A 23,696-nucleotide genomic window follows, 5' to 3' on the forward strand; every position below is an offset into this window, starting at 1 on the left:
GAAGCTTTCTTTCTAAATATTTTTATTTCGCGAGGCAGAGATACGTGTCGATATGAACGTAACTTAACACGTTGAACTTTGGCCAACCAGCCGGAAGTTAGCTTGGAAGATTACCAAAAGATAGTTTGTGAAGGGGGAGGGCGGCAGTCATCCTGGCGCCCGTACAACCCCATTTGATGATGACCAGAAAATAAAAACAAAGAAGAGAATGTAAGTTGCACGGATAGATTTGCATCGCAAGCGATTTCCTCTTAAACGCTTCTCATAAGCTGCTACACTTTTTTGCACCTTCCATGCTCCTCTTCTTACCACTCCCTCGATTGACACAGTTATCGATTATCCATTTTCCATTTTCCTAGCATCCCATTCCCGTTAATTTATTGATCTGTAGATCAAGAAATTACATTATCTTTTGAAACGTGCTTTATATTCAGAATATGAAACCCATTCTTTCTCTTCCAATAAATATAACTTCTAGATATTTGAGTTGCCTTTAACTCAGCTGCCTGCTGGGTCGCGCTTCGGCAGAATGTAATTTGAGTGCAAGAACGAGAGATACCCATAGTTATTAAAGATACGAGCATGTCTCGCTTCAACAGGTGCAGGAGGTCGTTCTCTACATAACAAACCTGTACGTCATAAACTACAAATCTAATGAATATTTAACCAGTATCATATAAACTACAAAGTGCTCAACTGTCGTGTTACTTAACTGCGTCACTTAATGCAACATCCTTTGGAGATCGAACCATTGATTGACTATAACTAATCCCCGCGAGAAAGCCTCTAGTTGCATGTAATAGCGAATCTATGCACTCGTGCGAACTTTCTATTTGGTTCTTTCGCAGACTCTTTTCGTTCATTGATTTTAGGAATCGTATACTAACGTAATCTCTCGTTCTTCTAAGAACGAGTTCGTCGAGAATATTAAGTTTGCAAGGAGGTTGTGTACTCGTGCGTTAGACGTGATCGATAACCGGTCTGTAAATTCTCTGCGCTAGGAAAATAATAATCGGCCCGCTGCAATAACGCGCTATTGGTGAAAGGTTGCTCGAGTAGCAGTGGCAGTACCGGTTCGATTTTTACGAATCATAGCTCTTGACATTTTTTTTTTCGATCGATTGTCTTATCGTACATCGGTGGTTAACCGCCTTGTCTGCCCGCTTTATGTTAGAATATTTTTAGAAAGTTGTTTGGATAATTCAAAATCCGATTGAAATTTTCTTAATTTGCAACCGATAAAATGAAATGTATGAAAGCCTAGGAACTTTTATTTCAGTGGTAATTTAGAACGACTATCGTACTAGTTGCGGATTAATAAGGAAACGATTATTTTCTAAATTATTTATCCTGAATCTTACGTCAACTTATTACACAGTCGCAACTTATTAATTCAGCCCGAGGCAACGTAATTGCTTACAGAGATCTAAAAACAGCGTATTTTACGCTAATTCCGATGATGTTAAACCATTGTACTTCCATTTATCGCTCACTTCACAAAACGCTGATAGTTTCTAACCATCTTTGAATGGGTGCAAAGTGGCAAATTAATGATCGTTGTTCGATCGTCTTGATGGAAGATCGTCGAAACGTGTCCTGATGGGATTCTCGGTAGTGTGCTCTCTTCCTCTATTCGGTAGTGTGCTGATAGCCACGGTGGGGATTGTTCAGAGTCGCGTGACGCAACGGAGTAGGAGTAAGTAGACAGGGAACGTAGTGGTCAGACATCGTGGCGCTATGCTTCCAAACGAAATCTTACGCTTCGTTACACTACGTTTTCGTCCTTCGATCGATCATCGCGCTCAGGCAAATATTTAATTCCCGTACAATCTCCGCGTAATATTTCCCTGTAATTTAATAATTCGATGGAACATTTCATTCCGTAACATAGCATTTTTCCTAAATGTCATGAAATCGAACGATTTGGAAATTCAAAGACTTCTCATTTGGTTATTTTCACCTCCCGTAGATCATCTATTTCGAACTGGGCCGATCAGATGTTTCATTTGGGTAGCTGCCAGTTTTCCTACGCTACTATATCTATAATAAGAATAGAATTATCAAGATGTTGCGATACATTAACTTTCCGATATAACAGCTGCGATCCGTTGAGTCATTTTGCACTGTTTTTGTGTAGGTTTTGGCTGGTTTTTGATCGTACGAAGGTCGTATTGAGGTGGTATGTCGTGATAGGTGTGGAAGGAATACTCCGATGTTCAACAAAAAGTTTATTACTATTAACAATCAACGAGTCAACAATTTATACGATTCACACTTATGATTAATCATCGAGAGTTTACAATCGCGTATCTCGGCTTGTGTTTGCTTCGCTATGATACTGAACCTTTCGCACTTCGCGACTTGAGGCAGAATGACTCTTTGTTCGAAACCAAACGGATTCTTTTCTTAGTTGCCCTTCGATATCCCTACTACACACGCGTTTATTAGATGTACAGCGGCGGTTGCCGCGCAAACATTCCAAATTCCAAACATTCGGCGGAAGAACCATAGGGATATCGATGGCACATTAGGCACGTCGGTCTTACGCTTTGAAGATATAGCGCTTTGTGTCGCGAAGCCGTTGGAAAGTTCCGTGCTCGTGTGCCGCCGCAGTATGAAATATACTTGATTCTTAAATACCGGATGTAATCGATGTAAGTATACATCTTAGATGTATGATACGTACATAGAAGAAGAAGAAAACCTTCTCATTCGCGAATGGATTCGTTCCATCCATATGCAGTGGATCGTCTCCTAGGATGTTAATTAATCCGAGAACGGACGCTGTTCGATGTACGTGTTTGTATGTATGCGTGTCGTTCGATCGATAGAACTTCATTTCGGAAGTTGGTGGTCCAGCGAGGATACACGCAAACGAGTTCCGAACCGAGTTATGGAGAATTCGAATTATTGCCCCGAGATCGCATCGAACGCTGTGAATCCATCACGAACACAGCGCTGTCTAGAAACTTGTCGACTTTTCCTTATCTTGCTTACCGTTTTATCTTTACTTCGGTAAATACTTCCTCGGATAATCAAAGCCAGAAAAAAAATATCGGATCTCTTTTATTATTTGTTCAATGTTTAATCCTTGACCAGAGAAGGCTGATCACAAATATTTTATCGTATGGAAAAATTCTCATACAATCGCTCGATTTATTACTCAAAGTTTGGTAGAATGACAAAAGTAAATATAACTTGGATTAGAAGAAACGTGAGACCAGAATGTGACCAGCCTTCGCTATTCGAGGATTAGATTTAGTTGTTGGAATGACTCGTAATGATAGATGATAAAACCTATCGAATCCAAAAAGGCTCGACTAGGCGTCCCCCGATTGGACACAATGTTCTCCAATTAATTCCGGAAGTCGAGCGCGCGTTTCAAAGCGATCGATGAACCATGACTCGAACAAAGAAGCCTCCCCCGTTTCGCCAACTATCCTCCAAAGATAATGCCACGAAACGCGAATCGCAACCCTTATCAACGACGCGCGAGCCGACAAACAATGGCGGCGGACAATGCCGGCGATCGATGACAACGAATTTCGTGGCTGTCGCTTTCTCCATCCAGTCGCCCCGTTTCTCGCGTTCCCAACGTTCTCCAATGTTCCCGCTAATTAGTACCACCCCCTTCAAGCCCCGTTTTCGGTCCACTCGTCGACGAGAACTCGGCTCTTTGAGCTTTTCCACGCTCGCGTTCCAACCTTTCGCTTACGATCGGCCTTACGATCGATGATCTATCGTCAACGTGCGACGATATCCATAGCATATCGCGAATAGTTTTAATATTCGATTTAGTGTTATAATACTATTCGAACCGTTCAGAAGACACTCCACACCCAACTCCATAAATTGAAACGCAGGAAAAGATGGTATTGTTGCAAACACTTGGAGTCCCATCCTCGTGAATATTTCAAAATTATCTATTGTCGCGATATTAAGTAGAATCTTGATTTTTTTGGCAGAAACACGGTATATTTCTTATTTTCTTTTCTTTCTTTCTTTTTTGTTTTATAGAAATTTACGAAGAATTCGAATGCGATTAGGGGAACTTTCGCGTAGGATGATTCGAATTTGATACAGAGAAGGAATTCGTCTCGATCGATTTAAGCTTGTTCCACGCTGATCCAGGATTAATGCTTCTCCTCCAAGGCGATCCCGAACATGACGAATTTCTCGCGAAATTCGTAGATGATCCATTTGTTATGACGTAGGATAGCGCAATCTGCCAAATAATTTCCCCATTAGTCGGTTAATTTGGATCGCACCGACAAACATTCCAGGCTGCGTGGAATTTGCATGCTGCTCGTGTGAAATCTATTTCGACGTTCTTGAATTACCAACCACCCTTTGAAAGCTTTATGTAGAAAGCTCTTCGCGCGTTTGTTTCTCGCGGACGTTTAGCGACTGCGAATACTTAGTTGCAAATCGTTTTCATTTAATCAGTCGAAGAAAAATCTGGCTGAAATGAATGGTAATATATCGTGTTCTCCGATGGTTTCCAATTTTACATTTTATTCTTGAACTGTCTAAAGGAAAAGACTTAAGTTGAAAAAAAGGGACGAGAAGCGATTCACCAGGCAGACATCGATTCGTCGCGATGATGGTCGTTCGAAAATGGAATCTCGTTGCAATTTTAACGCGATATCGACCGAGTCCGAACGCAGAACAATAGACCGCGTACGAGACCAGCCTGAAGCATTGCCTAGAAAGGTTCCTCTCGGTAACAATTTTCTCTTCTTCCCCCTCGTCTTCGTCGCCCTTTTTTCCGCCTACTCGTACGCTCTATTTTTCTACATCAATCTTCCTCTCTCTATCCTCGCTAATGGTATCCATAATCTTCTTTGTCGTTCTATTCTACTTTGTCTTTTCTCTTCTACGTTTCCTTTCTCTTTTTCGATGCGTCCACCCTTCTCTTTTAGTCTGTCGGTTCTCTGTGCTCGGCTACTGCGACTCTCTTCGCGCGATTCTTCTCCGTTATTCTCCACCCCTTTGCCCGGTCTCCGCGTGTGTTTCAACGATACAGAGAATCCTCCCCTGTGTTTCTGTCGTCGGCTCGGTTCACGGTGGACCCGTTAACTGAGCATAATAAAGCGATCCATCCAGCCCTCGTATCTGCCTATTTATCTTGCTCAGCCGGCTTTTTCCGAGGACGTAGCCGCCAGACAATCAGGTAGCCGCGCGATAATGATACACGCAACAAGGACGAAGTTGAGCTTACACGTGTAACAACTCTCTCCCGGCTAGCTGTTGGTTCGGCTGGTTAAAAGCTCCCCGGATCGGAGGAAAAAGAAACGACGCGATTTGAAAGCGAGAAAATAGCTGCCGTCGGAGAAGGAACGACGCTAAAACATACGGAGAACGGGGCAAAACGCGAGATAAAAACCGGCCCTTGGAAAAGAAAGGAACGCAGAGTCGGTGGAGAAAGGGAGAAGGAAACGGGTGGTAGAAAAATAAAAGTAGGTGAGGGAACGAAGGAATAGAGAGAGAGAAAGAAATCGACCGATACGGAGGAAAAGGGAGAAACCGGGTGAAAGAGTCTGGTAGGAATCCATTAACGAGTGCCGTTTTCATACCTCTTCTATGCCATCGCTCTCTCTCTCTCTCTCTTTCTTTCTCTCTCTTTCTTTCTCCCCCTTTCTTTCTCGTTTTCGTTCTCGTTCTCCAGTTGCCCCCGCCTCCCTTACCTCGTCTCTTTTGCTGTCTGAAAGAGCACCTACCAGCACAATAGATCGTTCATTACCGATACCGAGTGCCGGTGCGACGCAGACCCAGCCGAAAGTAGAAAGATAATAATGCGAGAAAGGAAGAGCGTGGAAGGCGCGAGTTCTCGTCGCGGCTGTATGCCACCCCTCCGCGAGTATCTCCCAACGACGCTTTAAGTGCTAAATGGAAAATGTATCGCGGACATCCCTTCTAACTATACCCGTCAATTTTCTTCTCTCCTCTCTAACGAGCATCCATGAAACCTTTCCTCGCGAATCAGCGAAAATTCCGCGTCCTAGGTCGTTGTCCACGAGGGCGGTACTTTTAACTGAAAATCTTGCAAACATCGTGCTAATAACGGTTTTAAAAGATTCTTCGCCTTTTAGAAGCTTAATAAGTCGTTTTGCTTCCGTTTCAGCAACGCAACAGAGCCGTGAACAGTCCCGGTAGTGACAGGACAGACAGGATACAGCCGCGACCACCGATGGCGGCCGCGAGCTTTCCGCCAAACTTCTCGAACGTCGGCATATTGGAGAGCTGGTAAGTGATTGTGTCATAGCTTGTCACGCTTTCGAATTATTACTAGAAGCCTCTTAAAAGTCTCGAAAGCTTCGTTAAAAGTAGAGGTTGCCACGAGGCTAGAGCGGAAATTCGTGCAGGCGCCTCGATACTATTTTCTTCTCTCAATTTTTTCCAAATTGTGAAATTTAGGTTAATCCGTTGATAGAAAATTGACAGGAAATAAATGGTCGAACGATTATATCAAAGATTTAAATAGTAAGTTCGCGCCGCTTATCTCTTCAGTATTTGTAAGCTTTCAACTTTCGTACTATTTTCATTTTCCTTAAATTACCAAATCGATATGAAACCTACAGGACTTTAATAAATGCACCTTAAATCGATAAACCGTTTCTTTCATTTGATGCATTATGAATTTTATATTTGGGCGTCTACTTAACTAACGATATCCACCAATGGCGCCACGCTCTTAGAGTTAACTACTCGTTGACGATAAGTTATTTACTTTACTTTTCGCGTATTCGATTATCGAATTTTCTTACAGGATAACGCAATTCGACAATGGCGAAAAATCACGATAAGTGAATTTATTTCTCTAAAACGGCATCTGTAGACTAAATTTCATTGCATAAGATTAATCATCTCGCATGTTTATCGTTTTGTGCACATAAAGCAGCCAAAGAGTGCATACATACACATCGCAGCTCGAATATATCGAACGACCTAATATTTCCACTGTAGTTAACAGGGGATAATAACCGAGGCGGCTGCACGCGCTACCAACGTCTAACCGAACCCGTAGTGTCCTATTGAAAGCTTCGTTTGAGCATTAAATATCTATTCGTAGTGCATGCTGTTTGTGTATGACACGAGCGTCAATTAGAATCAACGAAGACGTACATGTTCGCAATGGAATACTTCACTCGTCGAAAGTTTCTTCGTGCCTCGTCCTTCGCCGATACTTCTTTACGCTCGTTACGCTTTTCGATAACGATTACGTTTCGCGCTTTGAATGGAACGTTGATCTCGAAAATTTGAAACTTGCGAAATTCTGGTTAGGTGTGTTCGACTCTGAAGGGGGCTTCGCAATCAACTTTGCCGTGGTTTCTTGATTAAATATCGCAAAGTGGATTAGACGCAGTGCTTTTTAAATGAGATCTTCTCGTCTTAACACTGGGACTACCGAGGGCTAAAATAAAAGCGAGTAAACAAGATTTTATCCATATACTTGAGAAAGAATCGGTCGAATGCAGAAAGTACATCGTCGCGAATAGAAACTTCCGCCGACAATTATTAATTTAAAAGTTTATAAGTATACCGTGATAGTTCTAGCGCCTGTTGAGTTCTAGAAGGGATTATGAATCGTCTATGTTCTCGCGCGTGTTTAAAAAAGCGGCAGAAGATAATATTATGGGAATAATACTCAAGTATTCGCGTTTAAATCGAAATTTAAACGATTCGTCTTGGCGTGCTACTTTTGAACAGCGGCCATTGTCAACCAAATCCGCACATCGCGAAGACTGAATCCACCTTAAAAGTCGTCTGGTGCACGGAGAAAGGACGAAAGCGTCAGAGGAGGCATAATGGGACAAAGAAAGCGGCAACGGGCCATTGTTGCGTGCAACGAAAAGCCCGAAATATACTTCAAAGAAAACGAAATACATTCGAAGCGCGGTTATTGGTACGGTGAATTTTAGATTTCAACGAGCTTGCGGGTATCCCGCAGCCTTTCTATGAAAGTGTTTTAACTCTTGCAGAAAGGCTGTAGGATACCCGCAAGCTCGCTGAAATCTGAGATTCGCCGTACCAGTGCTCCGAATGTATTTCGAGTTAAAACACTTTGGAGATTTCTCATGGCGATAACCGTCGTTGAGATCCTTTCGTCATAAGTTGAACGCGTCGCTGGCTCTCCGTGCTTGCTCCTTGTCAAGGTAATTCAGAAGCAATTTCATTAAAAGATGAAACAACGAGAGATCGGCGAGCAGATTTCTCGAGCGTTATTAATGGTCCCCGTGTGCACCGACGACGGAATTGCCGTGCAGCGTTCGCACTCTTGCTGTTGATATCGCGAACAAAGTGACGCGGACAATACGTGATTGTCGTTAACCTTCAGACAACGTGACATAGGCGAAAGGTCAGACGAATCGCGTAGGTTTGGTCGGGGTAGCTAAAAAGTAGGTCTACTCTCTTGCGCACAGTTCTGATTAAAACTTAGAAGAAGGAAGGGGAGCACGTTGTAATTTTACAGCCGGGCCCGTCCCTTTTTTTCGCGCTCTATCGACAGTCAGGAAATCGCGATTAACTCTTTCTTCGCGGACTTCCTTTATTACCGAGCGAGGGGCACGGAGATTCTGTGGATCGAACGAAGGAAAGATAATCGAGCTTTGTGATTACGATGCACTACGATCTCCAAGATGATGACTTGCCCTTCTTACTACGACCCACTCGTCGTATTAATGGCGCCCATGACTTAAGCTCTCTATGATCGGTTACTTTCTCTCGCCGATCATTAGATTCGAGCTAAACGAAACTCTACCGTTCGTTAGTTTCTTCTGGACTACCCACACGACTGAATTATATGAAAATTGCAGAATCGTTAACGTTAATGCGATCGATGGGTATGAGTGATGTACGAAGAACGCGAAGAGTACACAATGGCGATCTAAGTATTTCTCTAAGTTTTCCAACATGCAACGTTCCTTTATTTCTCTGGAGCTATTAATTCAATAGGTCGAGCTGGAGCTCCGAGTGTGCTGAGGTTTATACCTATTACTGCAAATCAACGAAAATATCCGCTACCGGCTCTCTACAACTACCAAGGAGTTGGCGAATTGGCTAAATCGCGGTGTCAGCTTTTCATTGTATCATTCATCGCTGGGTATTCAGATCCTACGGTTGATTGCTCTAACGCTTAGCCGAAATAATTTCATAAAGGAAATAAACAGATAGAGGTGTAAAATTTTATGAGTATTTTCTCGAATTATATCAAGTTTTGGGTTCTTTATATTCTGACCACGTTGCGAGGACGATGGATGTTTTTCTTGATCGTTCTCCTTGTGCGTGAGCGCAATTACTTCTAAAATTCGACATGGGAGATCAGGCATCGATCATTCGGGAAAAGATTAATGGCGTTCGTCCCAAGGAAAGGCGTGCGCACTACCTGCTCCGATAATTCGGATTGGATTCGATGATTATTCCTACCATAATTCCCTGTTAAACGGATATAATAATGGTGCAATTAACCGTAATTAAACGTATGTCGAGGAACGCGTGACTAGATATCGGTTTGTTAAGTTGGCGCACACCTGTAACGCTTACTATTTTTAATGGTTCATTGAAGTAGGAAGATGTTCCAAGTGACGGGCGTCATCGGGTTGACTGGCGTGGTGTTAATTTATTTCATGAGAGAAACACACGTACAGTGTCAGGTGCAGGGACACCCACGCAGTGTAAATTCGGCAACTGGAATAACGTGGGCGGCGTTCCGAATTAGCTAATGTCAACCAGAACCGTAGCCTATTGTCGTTTGCTATTTAACAGCGTTAAAAAAGGATTTGAAAGTTTAAAGAATTAGAGTGGGTGTAGACAGGGGTCAGAATCGTCTGATCGTCGTAGATCATAGAAGCGATGCTTGCGTTTTAATACGTGGCATTTTAAAAATTGGTGCTATGTGAAATAGAGACGAATGGATGAATTCGAAATTACTGAAGATCTTTCGAATTTTTTGAAACCGAGTGGTTAGGAACCGCTCGTCGTATATTCTATTTGCACGCGATATGATCGGTGAATACTCCCCGGCGTTTCTACGTCACGCTGCCATTATCGTGAATATTGGAGGATGCGCGCGACCGTAATCCTTCAGAAGCGGCTCAGCGTCCGCAAATGGAGCGTTCGCGGCTATAACGATAGGCTTTGCCGATGCTTTCAAGATATGGGACGCCGGCTGCTTTTCCACGACTTCGCTAATTTAGTGGGAAATCCAGTCATACCGCAACGAATACGACGAATACGATACGACGAATTTAGTCGAGAAACTCTGACAAATCGTCGCGTCACGAGAATATAAGCTTAAAAGTGAGTTGCCCGGCGGCATAAAACTCGCAGCACACGGTCAATTAGACTACAGCGAAAGGATTAATGACATAATAGCTTAGCGCTAAAAAGAACGCTGACTCGAGAATGATAATCGAAAGGTAAATGCGAGGTTCGAATATTTTTTTAGCGTCGAGAAACGAATGAAAAAATTTCCAATAGTTGGACGCAGACGAGCAGAGGCTGTCTGTGCCGCCCCACGTTTTAATTACACTTCGCACGAATTTCGACGAAATACCCGAGGAGCTGGCTCGCAATTTTGTGCCGCGTAACAGTAAGGAATAAAATAGCGAGGAGGTTTGAACGGTGGAGAGATCCGTTGACCTAAAATATGCGGCGATACAGCGCGGCAAATGCGCCGGGAAGATTCCTCGATAAACCCGTAACACATATCGAACTATATCCCCGCGGCCTGGGTATTTTGTGTTACGTGTATCGTAACTAATATGCCGCGTTCGAAACGTTCGCCGCAAAATGTGAAAAATTCCGAACCTTCGAATATTTTCAAGCTCATACTACTGATGTACAGCAGCGGACACTGGCCTCTGATACGCCGACTATTAATACGAGTATTAATCGACCCGTGTGCCAACTGCGCCGTGAATCTCCAGCTTTTATTTTAGACTGCCGCTACATTTTCGTAGCCAGGATGCGTTCGCTTCAATCTCGTCTCGTTCCACTAGCAAACTTTCCATACTAAAGTTAGACCGTCAACGCGATGTTAGATCACGATAAACGCACGGAATAAGTATTTCAGCCTCGACGACATATTTTTAATCGAAAAGCCCTTTGAAAGAAGTGTACGCAGGATAAGACGGTGGATCGAGTGAATCTAGTTGGAAGTTTTAATTCCAACTATGTAATATCAGTTGGGGTTATTTTATCTAAGTTAATATCAGAGTGTTATCTTATCTGCAGATTCTATGATCTCAAGGTTCTCGTATAAGACAGTTTCTAAGAGCCCTAATAATCGCGAACAGGATCCTATTTACCATAAATCTACAGACCTTTTTTCCAGAAAGGTCCTCAACTTCTTTTTCCGAATAATCATTAGGTTTTCTAGGAGAAAGATGCTCCGATGCGCAACGACTTCTCGCGGAATCGCGTGTCGATCTAGATTCCGATTCCCGTAATTATAATTATCGCGTGCAGGTCGCGAGGGCACTTCAACAAAAGGGAATTTCTTTCGTTTCAATTACGTTCGAGATAACAAGGTGATGCTTGCATCGGATCGATTGCGGAATAACGAAATTAATTATATCGTAATTGCGGTGTACAAGTTACACGTCAATAATAAGCGAGGGAAATCGCTAATGGATCATAGACTATTGCAATTATTTCACATATTTTACATTGCGTTGCTTTCGATTCCAGAGTATTTATCATCGTAACTCTGGATGAAACAGCATGAAGGGAAAACGCGAAACATCAATGATACAGACCAATGAAAAACACACAAATTCATCGTGGCGAAATGGGCCACTGTTTACGAAACCATGATTCTTCCAGTCCCGAGAGAGTTGTAAAAGCAGTTTGCAGCCTCGTAATAGCGGTTCCTCTCGTTGAGACGCAGTTGCTTAGTACACTGCCACGATTTTGCTCGAGAAAACAGACGATACTGAATTGTAAAAGTCACAGTTCCCCTTCTTTTCAACGGTAAGGACTCGACGTTAGAAAAATTATAAGATCAAACTGTAACATTTGTCGGTTCGTTGATCTCAATTTTATCGGACAGGACGATATTTCAATTGCGATTGTTTTCCTCAAATTGTTTAAAATTAAACGAAGCACGGAGAAATTTGATTTGGAGAAATATTGCTCTTCGTTGACTGAGGTAATTAAAAATTGAATACTTCAACAACTTTTGATTGGATATAACATTTCTGCGAATCGAAGTGAAACAATTTCCATCTGGGAATTCCTGACAGAAGCATTCGCTTATTGTTGTAGACACTACAACACAAAAGTTAACGAATTCTCAGTTTTTCTCTTCTTTTTTTACAGAAGCTTTAGTCGTTCTCAAGATTCAGACTTCGTGATTCGACTTTATTTTTCTTTCTCGTTGAAGTACCAAACTCGATGACGTTAAGAAGAGTAGAAGAATTCGATTAGAAACAAATGAAAAATCCGCGAGAAAATTATTGAGAAATACTCGCAAAAAGGAAAAGCTAAAAGTTAACGAAACTCGAAGTCGGCGAATGCCAGGTATCTTGAGACTTGGCGTTACGCTCGAATTAATGTCTACACGGATGGCTTCCTTTCTCTGCGTGATCCTCGTTCCTCTCCGTTTACCGCGGAAATGCGAGTTTAAAGAGTGCATTCGTCCCATCAAGTTGACTATAAATAGACGACCAACAGACGTTTTACCGATAACACGCTATCCTTTCGATGTCTTTCTTTCGTCCGCTAAACTGTAATACGTTCATCGTTTACGAATAAATCACCGAGAAAATATAATAGAAAGAAAATGGCAGAGAAACGTAAATTACACCAGGGAGAATTGAATCTTGCTCGTAAACGTCTTTGTATCGATTATTCGGCCTCACGTTACGCCCAATCTTCTTAGCTACCAACATAAACGCCAGAAAATCAACAAAAATAGATTTCTCGTAGCTTTCTCCGTATGATTCCCGATTACAATTAATCCTATCAAGATGATATTTTTCGCTGTAATTTCTAACGCGATCTTACGCTTCGATAAATCTCAGTGGTATCAGAAAGATTATATTATGGTAACTAGCAATCTCGCTTAGGGCGAATTGTCCTGTTAGTCTCGTAAGGGTTGAACCAATACGACGAAAACGAAACACGTATATGTATACAGATAAAGGTATTTCGATCTTGACAAAAATCTATATTGATTACTTCAAACACCTCTACCCGTTTCTGAAAATTGTAGTAAGGTGAAAATTGAAACGTGTCATTTTGACAGATTTAGTGATTCTACTTCTTTTCCCCGATGTCCGATTCTGACCGTAAGTCAAACCTCTCGGCCACCTTCCTAATTCCGATTTTTCTTGGAACGTACTCCCGGCGAGGCCACGACTCGACGATTCTTCGATCGGAATGACCCCGGGGCTGTCGATACTGGTTCCGGTGTCCGATAAGGGTAACGAAGACCCGTACTTTTGTCGTACGAGGAGAATACTACTTTCTCGCTCTTCCCTCTCGTTTTCCTTTTCCTTCCTTCTTCGCTCGGCCTATTCTTTCTTCTCTGCCTATTTCCTTTTCCTCCGCCTATCCCTCCTACCCATCGCCCACTCCCTCGTTCCTCCATTGCCGTCCTCTCTCTACTCTCTTTTTCTCTGTCCCCGTTCCTCCGTCCCTGCGTCTGTATGCCTCCTCGAATCGATACGGCATCAAGCTCGAAACAGGGCTGGAGAGTCGATGGTACGACAGGGTTTTGGTAACGATCTCGCCGTCTGATATACCTGCCAGGATATCCTAAGAATCGACACAGGCTCGGTTTCGCGCGTTTCCACGTCTTTACCCGACATCTCCGATCTCTCTCTCTCTCTCTCTCTCTCTCTCTCTCTCTCTCTCTCTCTCTTCCTTTCGATCCTCACGTGATTCTATTTTCGAGCATAATACATTCATTGTCCAGAGTTTACAAAGTCTTAGATATTAATATACCCGAAACAAGAAAGTTACAAGAGCTAAAGAATCGATTTTAGTAGCGAATTCGTATAGCAATTTCTTCGAGCTGAACTTTCTTATTTAGCCGGTGAAATGTCGGAAGCTTGGGTGAACTAGGGGTTGGGCGTGGTGGATGCAAACAGCGAATGGTAAACAGTAAATCGCGAAATGGCGGGAGGGATAGAAATCGTTCTCGCGCACGCATTCTCGTCACGATGTGCACCGGCTGGCACGGCGCGCCAGACACAAGCCGTACTTTACTACTTACAGCCCCTACCCGTCGTTCCATCCGTTTCCTTCATCCCCCTCCTTCCATCGAACGCATACTTAACCCATTTCTGTGCGGGATGCCGCAAAATCAAGATTTCCATCGTTTCCTCCCCACTCGTCAATCGATCGGTTTTTCGATCGATCGAATATAAATTATTTTATTTAACACTCGCGACCCGAGAGTCGTGGAAGCGACCCCGCTTCTTGCAGTTTATAGACCGTTGCCATTTTGTTTCGTACTTATAGACCGCTTTCGAGGATAATTTAGCGACTAGGCAAGCCTTTTGTTTCTTTAATTGCCCTTCGTTTTAAACGACATTATACAACATAATTTAGGAGCGAACCGAGTGCACTTGTTTTCGTTCGTTTCGTTGAAAAAGCTAGCTTAATCTCATCCCCGTAGCCGAGAACAATGTCCACCAGAGCCACTAAAGAACGAAATACGAGACGACCGATAAGATTCTCAGCTTCTCGCGGTAATTGCGATCGCTGTCTTCGAAATGAGCCTGAATAGACGAGTTTTGTCAAATTTCTGCCGTCGCGATAAGGAGAGAAGTGCGGCCATCGAAAGAAAAAGGCATGTATCATAGTTGATGGTTGGTCTTTTTCACTCTTTCCGTTTCTAAGTGTGTATGCTAGTAAATGATAACGATACCGCACTATACGGGATCAAGTTGTTACCTGAAGCGGAAGCACGGACAGTTCCCACGATTGTTATTGTTATTGCAGCCGATTTCCGGAATAAACTGCCAGACCTAGGTTCACGGAAAATTGAACTTTTTTGGAATTAAGGAAACGATAATTCCGTTGCGATAGTCTTCGTTATGTACATATATAGTACATATGTCTAAACTAAAAGCATACAGAGGATAGATTAAACTATATCTATGATCGGTTCAACTGAGATTTTTTCCAGATCTTTGCTCCATAAACTCGTATTCTTATTAAAATAAGAATGGTATTCGTATGACTACAAGTACATAGTATCATGTGCAGTCTTAAATTAGTCACGTGAGACATTTTTTCAAAAATTTCGTGTAGCGCACGATTTCATTTTCCTCATTCAACGAGGCATAGGGAAGAAAATATATTCCATAGTTCGTCACGAGGAAATGTCGCTTGAAACTTGTACGAGATGAAATACGATATTCTCCCTTTATGGGACCCTGTAGTCTCAGGGTTTACATAGAACAATGTAATCCCGCATCGTGTTTCTTGGATGAATAATACGTTTCACGCGAATCATGGCTAGTTTCCATACTTAGAAAATCGGGTTAGCGAAATATGTACTCTTATGATCCACAACTTCTTTGCTCTCTTTTCCTCGGCATCACTCTGAAGTACCTGAGCTTGTCAATCTTCATTATTAAAACGAAAGTATTACTTCCGTTCGGATCATATACTTTCTCGCCTCCTTTTTTCTCTTGCAGCAGATTTGTTCCTTACTTTTCTCTCGGACGATGTTTCGGCTTCACCAGGGACGAGATGGAAACGCCGTTGGAGCTGGCCAGTTTACGCGCGGCAAGTTACGAAATTTATGGCAACGAGAAATTTATAGATTCAATTTCCGCGATATTTAATCGGGTCGTGTCCGAGCTCCGCTTAGAATTCAAGCAAAGCCTGCCGGTTAATCGTTCCTAGCTATTCGACCGAAGAAACGGTCTGCAACATTCGTGCCAACAACTTTTTTCCTCCTCGTGCAGGTTTAACCATGTATATATTTATTGTCCAAATGTTCGGCCATTTAAACGCCTACGTACAAACTTGCCACGATCTTTGCAAACAAAAATTACATGGATAGAATGTAACAAGTAGTAGAATTTTCTTGATTTTCTTTGACATAAAATAGTTGAAATGAGATTGCAGAATTTTCTTTTGAATGGATTCCAGTTTTCCTTCACTGAATCTTTTAACGTATTTATCATATATTCAAGGTTGTTATGTACGGATGAAATACGAGCTGTTTTTCGCATGATATGCCGATTAGTAGTATCGAATACACGTTAAAAAGAAAAAAGTACGTGTTCATGAAGGCGATAGAAATATAATGAAGAAATAAAGAGCAACGTTAATTATCCGGAGCGGTGAGCATCGTCTCGACGTATCGCGATTTCAAATTACAATATTCACGGTTTGCTTGACACATGCCGTGTATTAAGTATCTACGTGACCATCGATTAACGTCGCGAGTTAATTAGTAAGATTGAGTAATTTATTTGTGGCATTCGATTAGATTCAAGGTGATAAAGATACATGGAAGATTAGTGGATTGACATTAGTTTGTGTTAAATTAAACAATTTAGATGTAATGTATTTCTGTTTTTTAATTTGTTTTCTAACATTCTGTATATTAAGTAGATTGTAGCTTTTTAAGAATTCACGACAACGAGACTTGGTACTAAGCGTTTTACGATTAGCGTAATTAATCTTCTTTGATTAGTTAAAAATCGATCGTCGAGTTCCTTATCGCGTATTCATGAAAATCGGAACGTTCCCGATGAGGATCGTTGCGAACGAGTACCGCGATTCGGAGCTTTTAACGTCCTCGGGGTATCCGTTTGATAGATACAATTACAACATACTTCGTTAGGTAGATCCGCGATGTTATCTCCCGAAGGAGGATCGTCGACGTGCTGCGTCGTATCGCGCAAATTCAATTTACGTAATAAAATCGCGCGTCCGCGATGTCTCGGTCGAAGTCACGGGAATGAACCGAAGCGTGAGGATAGGTTTCAACCGACAACGCCAGAAGCACTACGACTGTTCTCACCCCAGCTGTCTTCCCTCCCTCGCAAAGCTTCGTGTTACCGGACGAGGAAGTCCGAGAGTACTTCCTGCGTTTTGTCTGGGCCGAACCAGCTAGAAATCGTTTGCTTCGCATTGAACATCGAACTTGTTTGCCGTGTCACGTTTTATATCCTTTTCGGCGATTCTAACTGATAAATAAAAAAATATTCTTGCGTTCAATAGGCATCACTCTATCGCTCTGTCGATATACCTGTGTATTACAACACTCTTCCACTTTTTACAGGAACTTTTCACTTTTTACAGGATACATTTCTTATATACACGTATTTTTACTATCTTTGAAAGAGAGCTGCTTGAGAGTTTCATTAATCATCGCTAATACCATCGGATAAAACAAGTTGTCGGAGAAGTTGTTCGAAGTATCGCTGCATAAAACATCATGCGCAAAACGATTCTTTAAGTAATTACACGGCCGGAAGTAAGCAAGTTTCGCCGTTTATACGGAAATGGTATCTACTTCGCGAGATTAAAGTCACGGCGCTGTGTACTTGCGCCATTTAGATATTGCTTGGTTAGAACCCGTATCCGTGTTATTCGAATCATATCGATATTCGTAATATCCAGCCAAGGCTGATACGCATGCCGAGTATCGAATTGAATGAAAAATACCTACAATGGGAACAATACCCTTGTTCGATCTTCATTCAGCAACTTTCAAAATAACCTAGATATACTTATATTTTTAAGCGAAAGGGACGGGAACGAAGGTCGAACTTACCGCTGTTTTCATATTCGATGGCGAAGACTCGAACGCCATTGCCTTCCTTGGCTCGATACAAAAATAAAGAATAAAGGGGAGACACGTGTGAATCATCGTACGTGGCAGAGCCGCCTCGCGATAAGATTCACTGGCTGTCTTTTTGTTTTGTGTCTCGATGCGACGTACAGCCGTCAAATAACGTCGGCACATTTACCTTGTGTCGAGGCACGCACGTCCAGAATCTGGCCAGCGATTTGGAGGCCGGCCAGCTAGTCCCAGATCCTGACCTGCCCTCTTGACATTCCACCGTACAATTCTCAAGCAAAGTGGCGGCAACCGAGCGAATGTACGGTACAAGGGATTGGGTTGAAGGCCTGGGAAAAATGCAATGGCAATTACAGTGACAAGTTAGGTATACAGGTATAGGTATAGCAGGTAATAAAAGTATATAACAGTGGGAAAAGCGGTACAGTCAAACTATCCAAGAAACGTATTCAGGTATTACTTTTCCAGGTTTCCGCTTTATACTTTGTGTTGATTGTTTATTCGACCGAATGGTACTTTTTACTATATATAGCTTTAACTCTTAGCTGGTTTTATACTCACTAGCGAATCGTGCACATTATTCAGTTGCATAAGTCGTACGACGTTGGCTCGTGAGATTGCCGTCTGGTCTGATGCCGATTTCCCCACGTCAAGCCCACCGAGCCCACGTCTCTTTGTGTCAACGCGCACGTGTTGAAGAACGCCCGGGCATTAACATTCTCGATCGTTTCTTGCGAAAACTCTAACTTCCCTGGCGGTTCGTGGAAGCGCACCGACAGTTCTTCCGGAAAAGTGTATTGTGCCGCGTCTTCGGAGAAAATGAGCAAGCGAATAATGGGAGTTATTGGTTTAAGACTCGACGATACAACAGTGGAAATTTTACGCAGATACGAACACGGCATTCCACAAAGCTGCTGGTGAGTTGATTTTCACAAAGGTATACATTCGAACACGTTTTGAATAGTATCAAAATACATATCATCGAATTTCTCTGCTTCCATTGACAACTTGTACGCGAACTGTCCCCAGAAATCTAAATCACATTTTCCACATTAACAAAGCAAATTTCGTTAAAAGGTTGATAAGGTTAAAAATTAGTTTAGTTATTAGTTAGTTAAAAATCGAAGGTTAAAAATTCCTTTTAACCTTCATCCACCAGTTTCGCCTGATTTGCTTGATTCGCTTAACTGCAAACCTGAGAGTGCATTTTATACATTTAAAATGGAACCTTTTTATTGTACAGTAGTTTTTTCTAAATCTGCAATTTCGCTCGATACGTTTTAATAGTAAAAGCGCCCAATATAACGTTGGTAATAGGATCAACGATTGGCGAGCTTCCTAGGAGAAAGGAAACGCGTGGCACATACGAACGAGCCGTCGAGAGGCAAAGTGTGTCATCAATTAGAATCCTTAATCCTTTCCGTCTCCGGCAATGTGATTCGTTGCACGAACACGAGGGCTCTCGGCGGATGAAGTGGCCCTCGTAACAGGGCTCAGAATCAAGAGAAACACAGTTCTCTCTACGTACAGTGACTGACTCGCCACTTCGTTTACATACTTCTAGCTTCTAGGAAATGCGCGTTTATCTTTTTTTTAGATAAATTTAGGATGCGCACATTGTCGTTGCTATGTCTAATGATCGCAAGCAACAATTCTTACTTATGCATATTTCGAAGTTTTTCTATCGAACTTTCTAAATAGTGAATTGTACTAATTAGTAAATATTTACTTTGATTCCTCGTTCCTTTGCAGTTATGAAGAGGATTAAAAATATGGAAATTATGTCGAATATAGGAAAAGGAAATAAATAGAATAGAATGATATCGTATTTTGAAGGACACGACAAAAGTAACGAAATTCTTGTTGTCCATAGAGGGGTCTGAGGTCCTTGAATGGCTACCCTAATCGCCTGACTCAATTCCCATTGAGCACCTGTTGGGTTTATTGAAAAAGTCAGTGGTTGATTTTTACTGTGGGAAAAGGTGCAACTAAATTATACTGTATAGATAGTTGCTTACAAGATTTCCCTTAAATTTTTGTGCTCTTTCCGATAATAAATATCAGTTTATATTTATCAAATGTATAGCAAATCAATCGAAATGAATAGAAATTCATGCAGTCTTAAGCAAAGCTAACTCTTCGGTAGATGTTAGTGTTGTTAACAGTAAAAGTAAAAGCGATCGTTTATTTATTCCCTCGCGTTTAGATTACCGATGAATGGATTGCTCTCCTCGACGAATCTTGTCAGCGAACCGCGAATAGTTGAAATTTTCTTGCAGCAGTCGGGTAACTTGAAAACCGCGTACGATTCGAAAACCGATATTCGTTGGTAAAAGCAACCGTTTAGTGGAAGTTGAGAAGCATTTAGTGAGCACCACTGCAAAGACTGGACTCCGCGGAACAGCACGAGGCGTGGAGTCTTTTAGCGAAGGGCAGAGGAATTGCGAACAGGCGTTCTGTCTGTGTGCGTGCGCCTGTTTCGTAGTACGCGCCACGGCCGCGTTCGCATAGGGGTGCGCTCGCTTCTCCCTCCAGGTGTCCCAACCTAACCTACCCCTACTTCGCGGTGTATCCCTTGGTTCGGCCAATTCCCCCTTCCCCGTGGTGCTCGTCGACGGCCCGTGCGGTCGGTTCTCCGTGCTAGAGATCCCTTCGCCTATCCCCTCTCTGGCTGCCACGGGTTTCCCCCACCAATAGGTCGAAGAGGCGAGCGCACAGCTGCCACACTGTGAAGTGCGAGGACTGGAGAGACGCGCAGCGACGCCGTTATCGTCTAGCCGGTCGTTTGGACTAACCTACAAAACTGTCGTGGAAAGAAGAAAGGGGGGTCGAGAGAGAAAGAAGGAAAGAAGAAAGCCGACCGTGAGAGGGAGAGGGAGAAAGAGAGTGGCCGGCGTGCGTTTCTCGTGTTTTCCGGTTCTCGCGGTGACTCGCGTCTTATCAATCGTGGGTGCTGTTACCGCGTCGAAAGCCGGTCCTCGAGTCGCGCGACTCGTCGTTCCTGTCATCACGACTCGCCGTTCGTTTCTTTCAGTTACTTCGTATGCGCAGGCAAAAGTCAGCGACAGCCTGTTCGAATACCGGCGTAGCAGAGAGACCCTTTGTCTCGAAGAGTCGGCTTGTTCGAGTTGGCCGATGTGTGCGGTTCTAATTCGCGAATATTAGCCGGTCCTGGTTGCTGTGTTTTGGCGGTACTGTGATTTAGGTACCGAGAAAGGCAGCCCGTAACGCACGGTCGCGCGTCATCGTGGCCCACCGACGCGACATCCTCGTCGTTTGGTTATATTCGTATCGTCACGACCTTGAACTTGTGCGTCTATATATCGTATCGAGTGGTTGTGTGTGGTTCGTTTAACCTGTGACGTCGAGACATAGTGCGAGGAGAAGGTAAAAGAGAAGGTACACCGAGAAGAATCTACCGGTTGAGAACCGAACGACGACAAGGATCCTGGAAGCGACCGCGTCCAACAATGTTTCCCTATACGACATTCCCGGCAGTAGGGTAAGCAAACGACCACTAGTCCTTCGTTTTTCCTTGCGGTTCAAGTCGTTCGACGGCAATCCCCTGTCCGTTTTCTTTTTGTATGTCACATGCGTACGTGTGTGTGCGCGCGCGCGCGCTTGTATGTTCACCGTACGAAAGACCTGCTTTTTCTCTAGCAGCGAATACGCGTCTCGTCCTGCTGCATCTCACACGCTTCAACCATCTCGTGTCCTGGTGTTCGCATTCCTGTTCATGTTCATTTTCATGTTCATGTTCATGTTCGTGTTCTTTCTCTTGTTCTTGCGTTAACCCTTTCATTCTGGACTGTTTGTTTTCGTCGTGCTCGTCTGTCATGCTCGCTTCGAATCGCTTGATAATGAGCTTCACGTACGTACATGCTGCCTGCGTATTTGATCTTGTGCTCATGCTTTATTTCGCGTAGAAAACCGGCCAGAGAAAACAAAAACGTGTGCAACTGGCATCGTGATGTGCGCGGGTGTATGTGTGCGCTCGATGTTGCACGTATGTATGTATTTCACGAATGGGAAAGAGATAGGACGCGCGGTCGTCTGTGTGCAAACAAGAGACGGAAAACGCTGGACAGAGAAACAGAAAGAGAAAGAGAGATGTATGCACGTTTCTACGGGATAGGAGGTACGCCCGAACTTCGAGCGCGTCGACGCTTTGTCCTTTCCCCCTTTGCTCCTTCTCCCTTTCTCCGTCGCACTTTCGCCCTCCCGTATCTTCCATCCCTGTCTCTCTTTCCCCTCTTGCCTTACTCACTCGCTCTTTCAGCCCCGATGTGTGTACGGCGTGCAAACGTGTAGATACGCGCGTGTATACCTACAAGGATCGTGGCTGAGCCCTTGCTGGCTGGTTTCAGAGAAATCAATCGTGTGCAAACGAGAATAGCTGCGTTCAGACCGATTCGAAAGTTGACAAAAAAGCTCACGTGTCGAACGACGACATCGGAGATCGTTCCGCCATACTGTCTTTTCGCTCGACGGACAGCTGGAGAAAGAGAGAAAAAGACAAACAGCCTGATGGTAAACGACGCAAGGGAGAGATGTAAGAAACGTTGAAGGTTCCATTGAATCACGATTCGGATCTTGTAAATTGCGTTTCGTTTAATCAAGAGGCTCCTTGGTCGTCCTGGCAACACAACACGCCAATTCGACGCGGCTTGCGAGGGGAAGAAAACAGAAAGCAGGGAAAGGGTGCAGGAAGTAGCGTGACACCGAGGGCCGTTATGTTTGCAGTTAGGTTAGGTGGTTGCGATTCCGATTTTCTTTAACCCGGTCGTCATGACGATGAAAAAGCAACCGACTGTGTATTGTGTATTGACATCGCCTCAACGGTAATCGAAAGCGAGGTCCGCGACAACTTTCCAAGCGAATTTCGCCAATCGGAATGGATAATTGGTAATTAAGCTCCCGTTACGTTTTGCAATAAAATTGCCTGCATCGAATAATCACTGATTTGCCATCGACAACTACGCTGCAATAAAATTTGTCAGCTTTTTTTTTTTACTATACAGGACCTTCGTAAAAATATTTATTGGTACTTCCTAGCGTATTGACGTCGACGGTAAATAGGATTACATAAATCTGTGTACGTCACGTAGTATTACCGTTTTTAATACTTTTATCGGAAAAGCATGAATAATTGCGTATGGCTGTATTTAGCTATGTTCCATAATTAAACCTCGGTACAAACTGGTTTGGACGCGATACAACTATGAACGAATTTGTTCTGGTTTCCTTAAATTACCTTGAAGGTATCGCCTTCTCGAGATTTCTGAAAATGCTAACGACAATGACAATCTTTAAATTCTTCTCTTTTGTTGTTGATGCTACAAAAGCTCGGGATAATTGTTAGTACGTAAGTACATAATACGAAAGATATTCTTACGAGATCGTGGAAGGAAAACGAAATGAACAGCTGCATTTGCGCGAGCAAAGCGAGAAAAATCAAGCGAGGTCGTAAATTAACGCGTTGAGTGACGATACTCATTGATCTAGCCGTACGTATTGTTGTACGTGGCCCGCATGCATGCAGACACCTGTGTCAATTTTCCATAATTAATTTCCATCATTGTTAGTAACGCAACAATGTGTCATTGAAGAACTGGTTCTTCCGAGCTATCATCGTTTGGCTTTGAACGAGGCTCGAGGTCCTCATATCTCTCAAAACGTCTGCAATTACATATGTACTTGTTTTGCTTCTCAAACATGTAAACTTTAATTCCTGATCAATTTTATGACCTCGCTGTATCGCCCCTATCATGCGAGACGAGTACATATGTACATATCCTTGTATATATATTGTACATGATTCAAATGATGTATACGTTGCATCACGCTGGACTAAAGAGCCAACTATGTCACTCTATTTGTATTCTCTCACTAGCAACTAAAACAGTTCACGTTTACTCGG

At 43.0% G+C, this 23,696-nt stretch overlaps 1 protein-coding gene across 14 annotated transcripts in view; it reads left to right on the forward strand.

The window, feature by feature from the left end:
* LOC126925024 (RNA-binding protein Musashi homolog 2) overlaps positions 1-23,696 on the forward strand; it is a 126,268-nt gene that overhangs the window by 51,226 nt on the left and 51,346 nt on the right. For 11 of the 14 annotated variants that reach the window (XM_050740147.1, XM_050740149.1, XM_050740139.1 and 8 more), the window contains one exon: positions 6,125-6,246. Coding sequence is in view for 11 of the 14 variants with exons in the window: in XM_050740139.1 (XP_050596096.1) it covers positions 6,191-6,246 (56 nt within the window). In the remaining 3 variants the exon portion in view is untranslated. Of the gene's footprint in view, positions 1-1,657; positions 2,655-6,124; positions 6,247-19,517; positions 21,279-23,696 lie in introns of those variants that run through there. The other 3 variants (XM_050740142.1, XM_050740145.1, XM_050740148.1) reach the window with 3 other exon arrangements.

This window comes from Bombus affinis, chromosome 15 (assembly GCF_024516045.1).
Source record: "Bombus affinis isolate iyBomAffi1 chromosome 15, iyBomAffi1.2, whole genome shotgun sequence".
In the NCBI taxonomy this organism is placed as follows: domain Eukaryota; kingdom Metazoa; phylum Arthropoda; class Insecta; order Hymenoptera; family Apidae; genus Bombus; species Bombus affinis.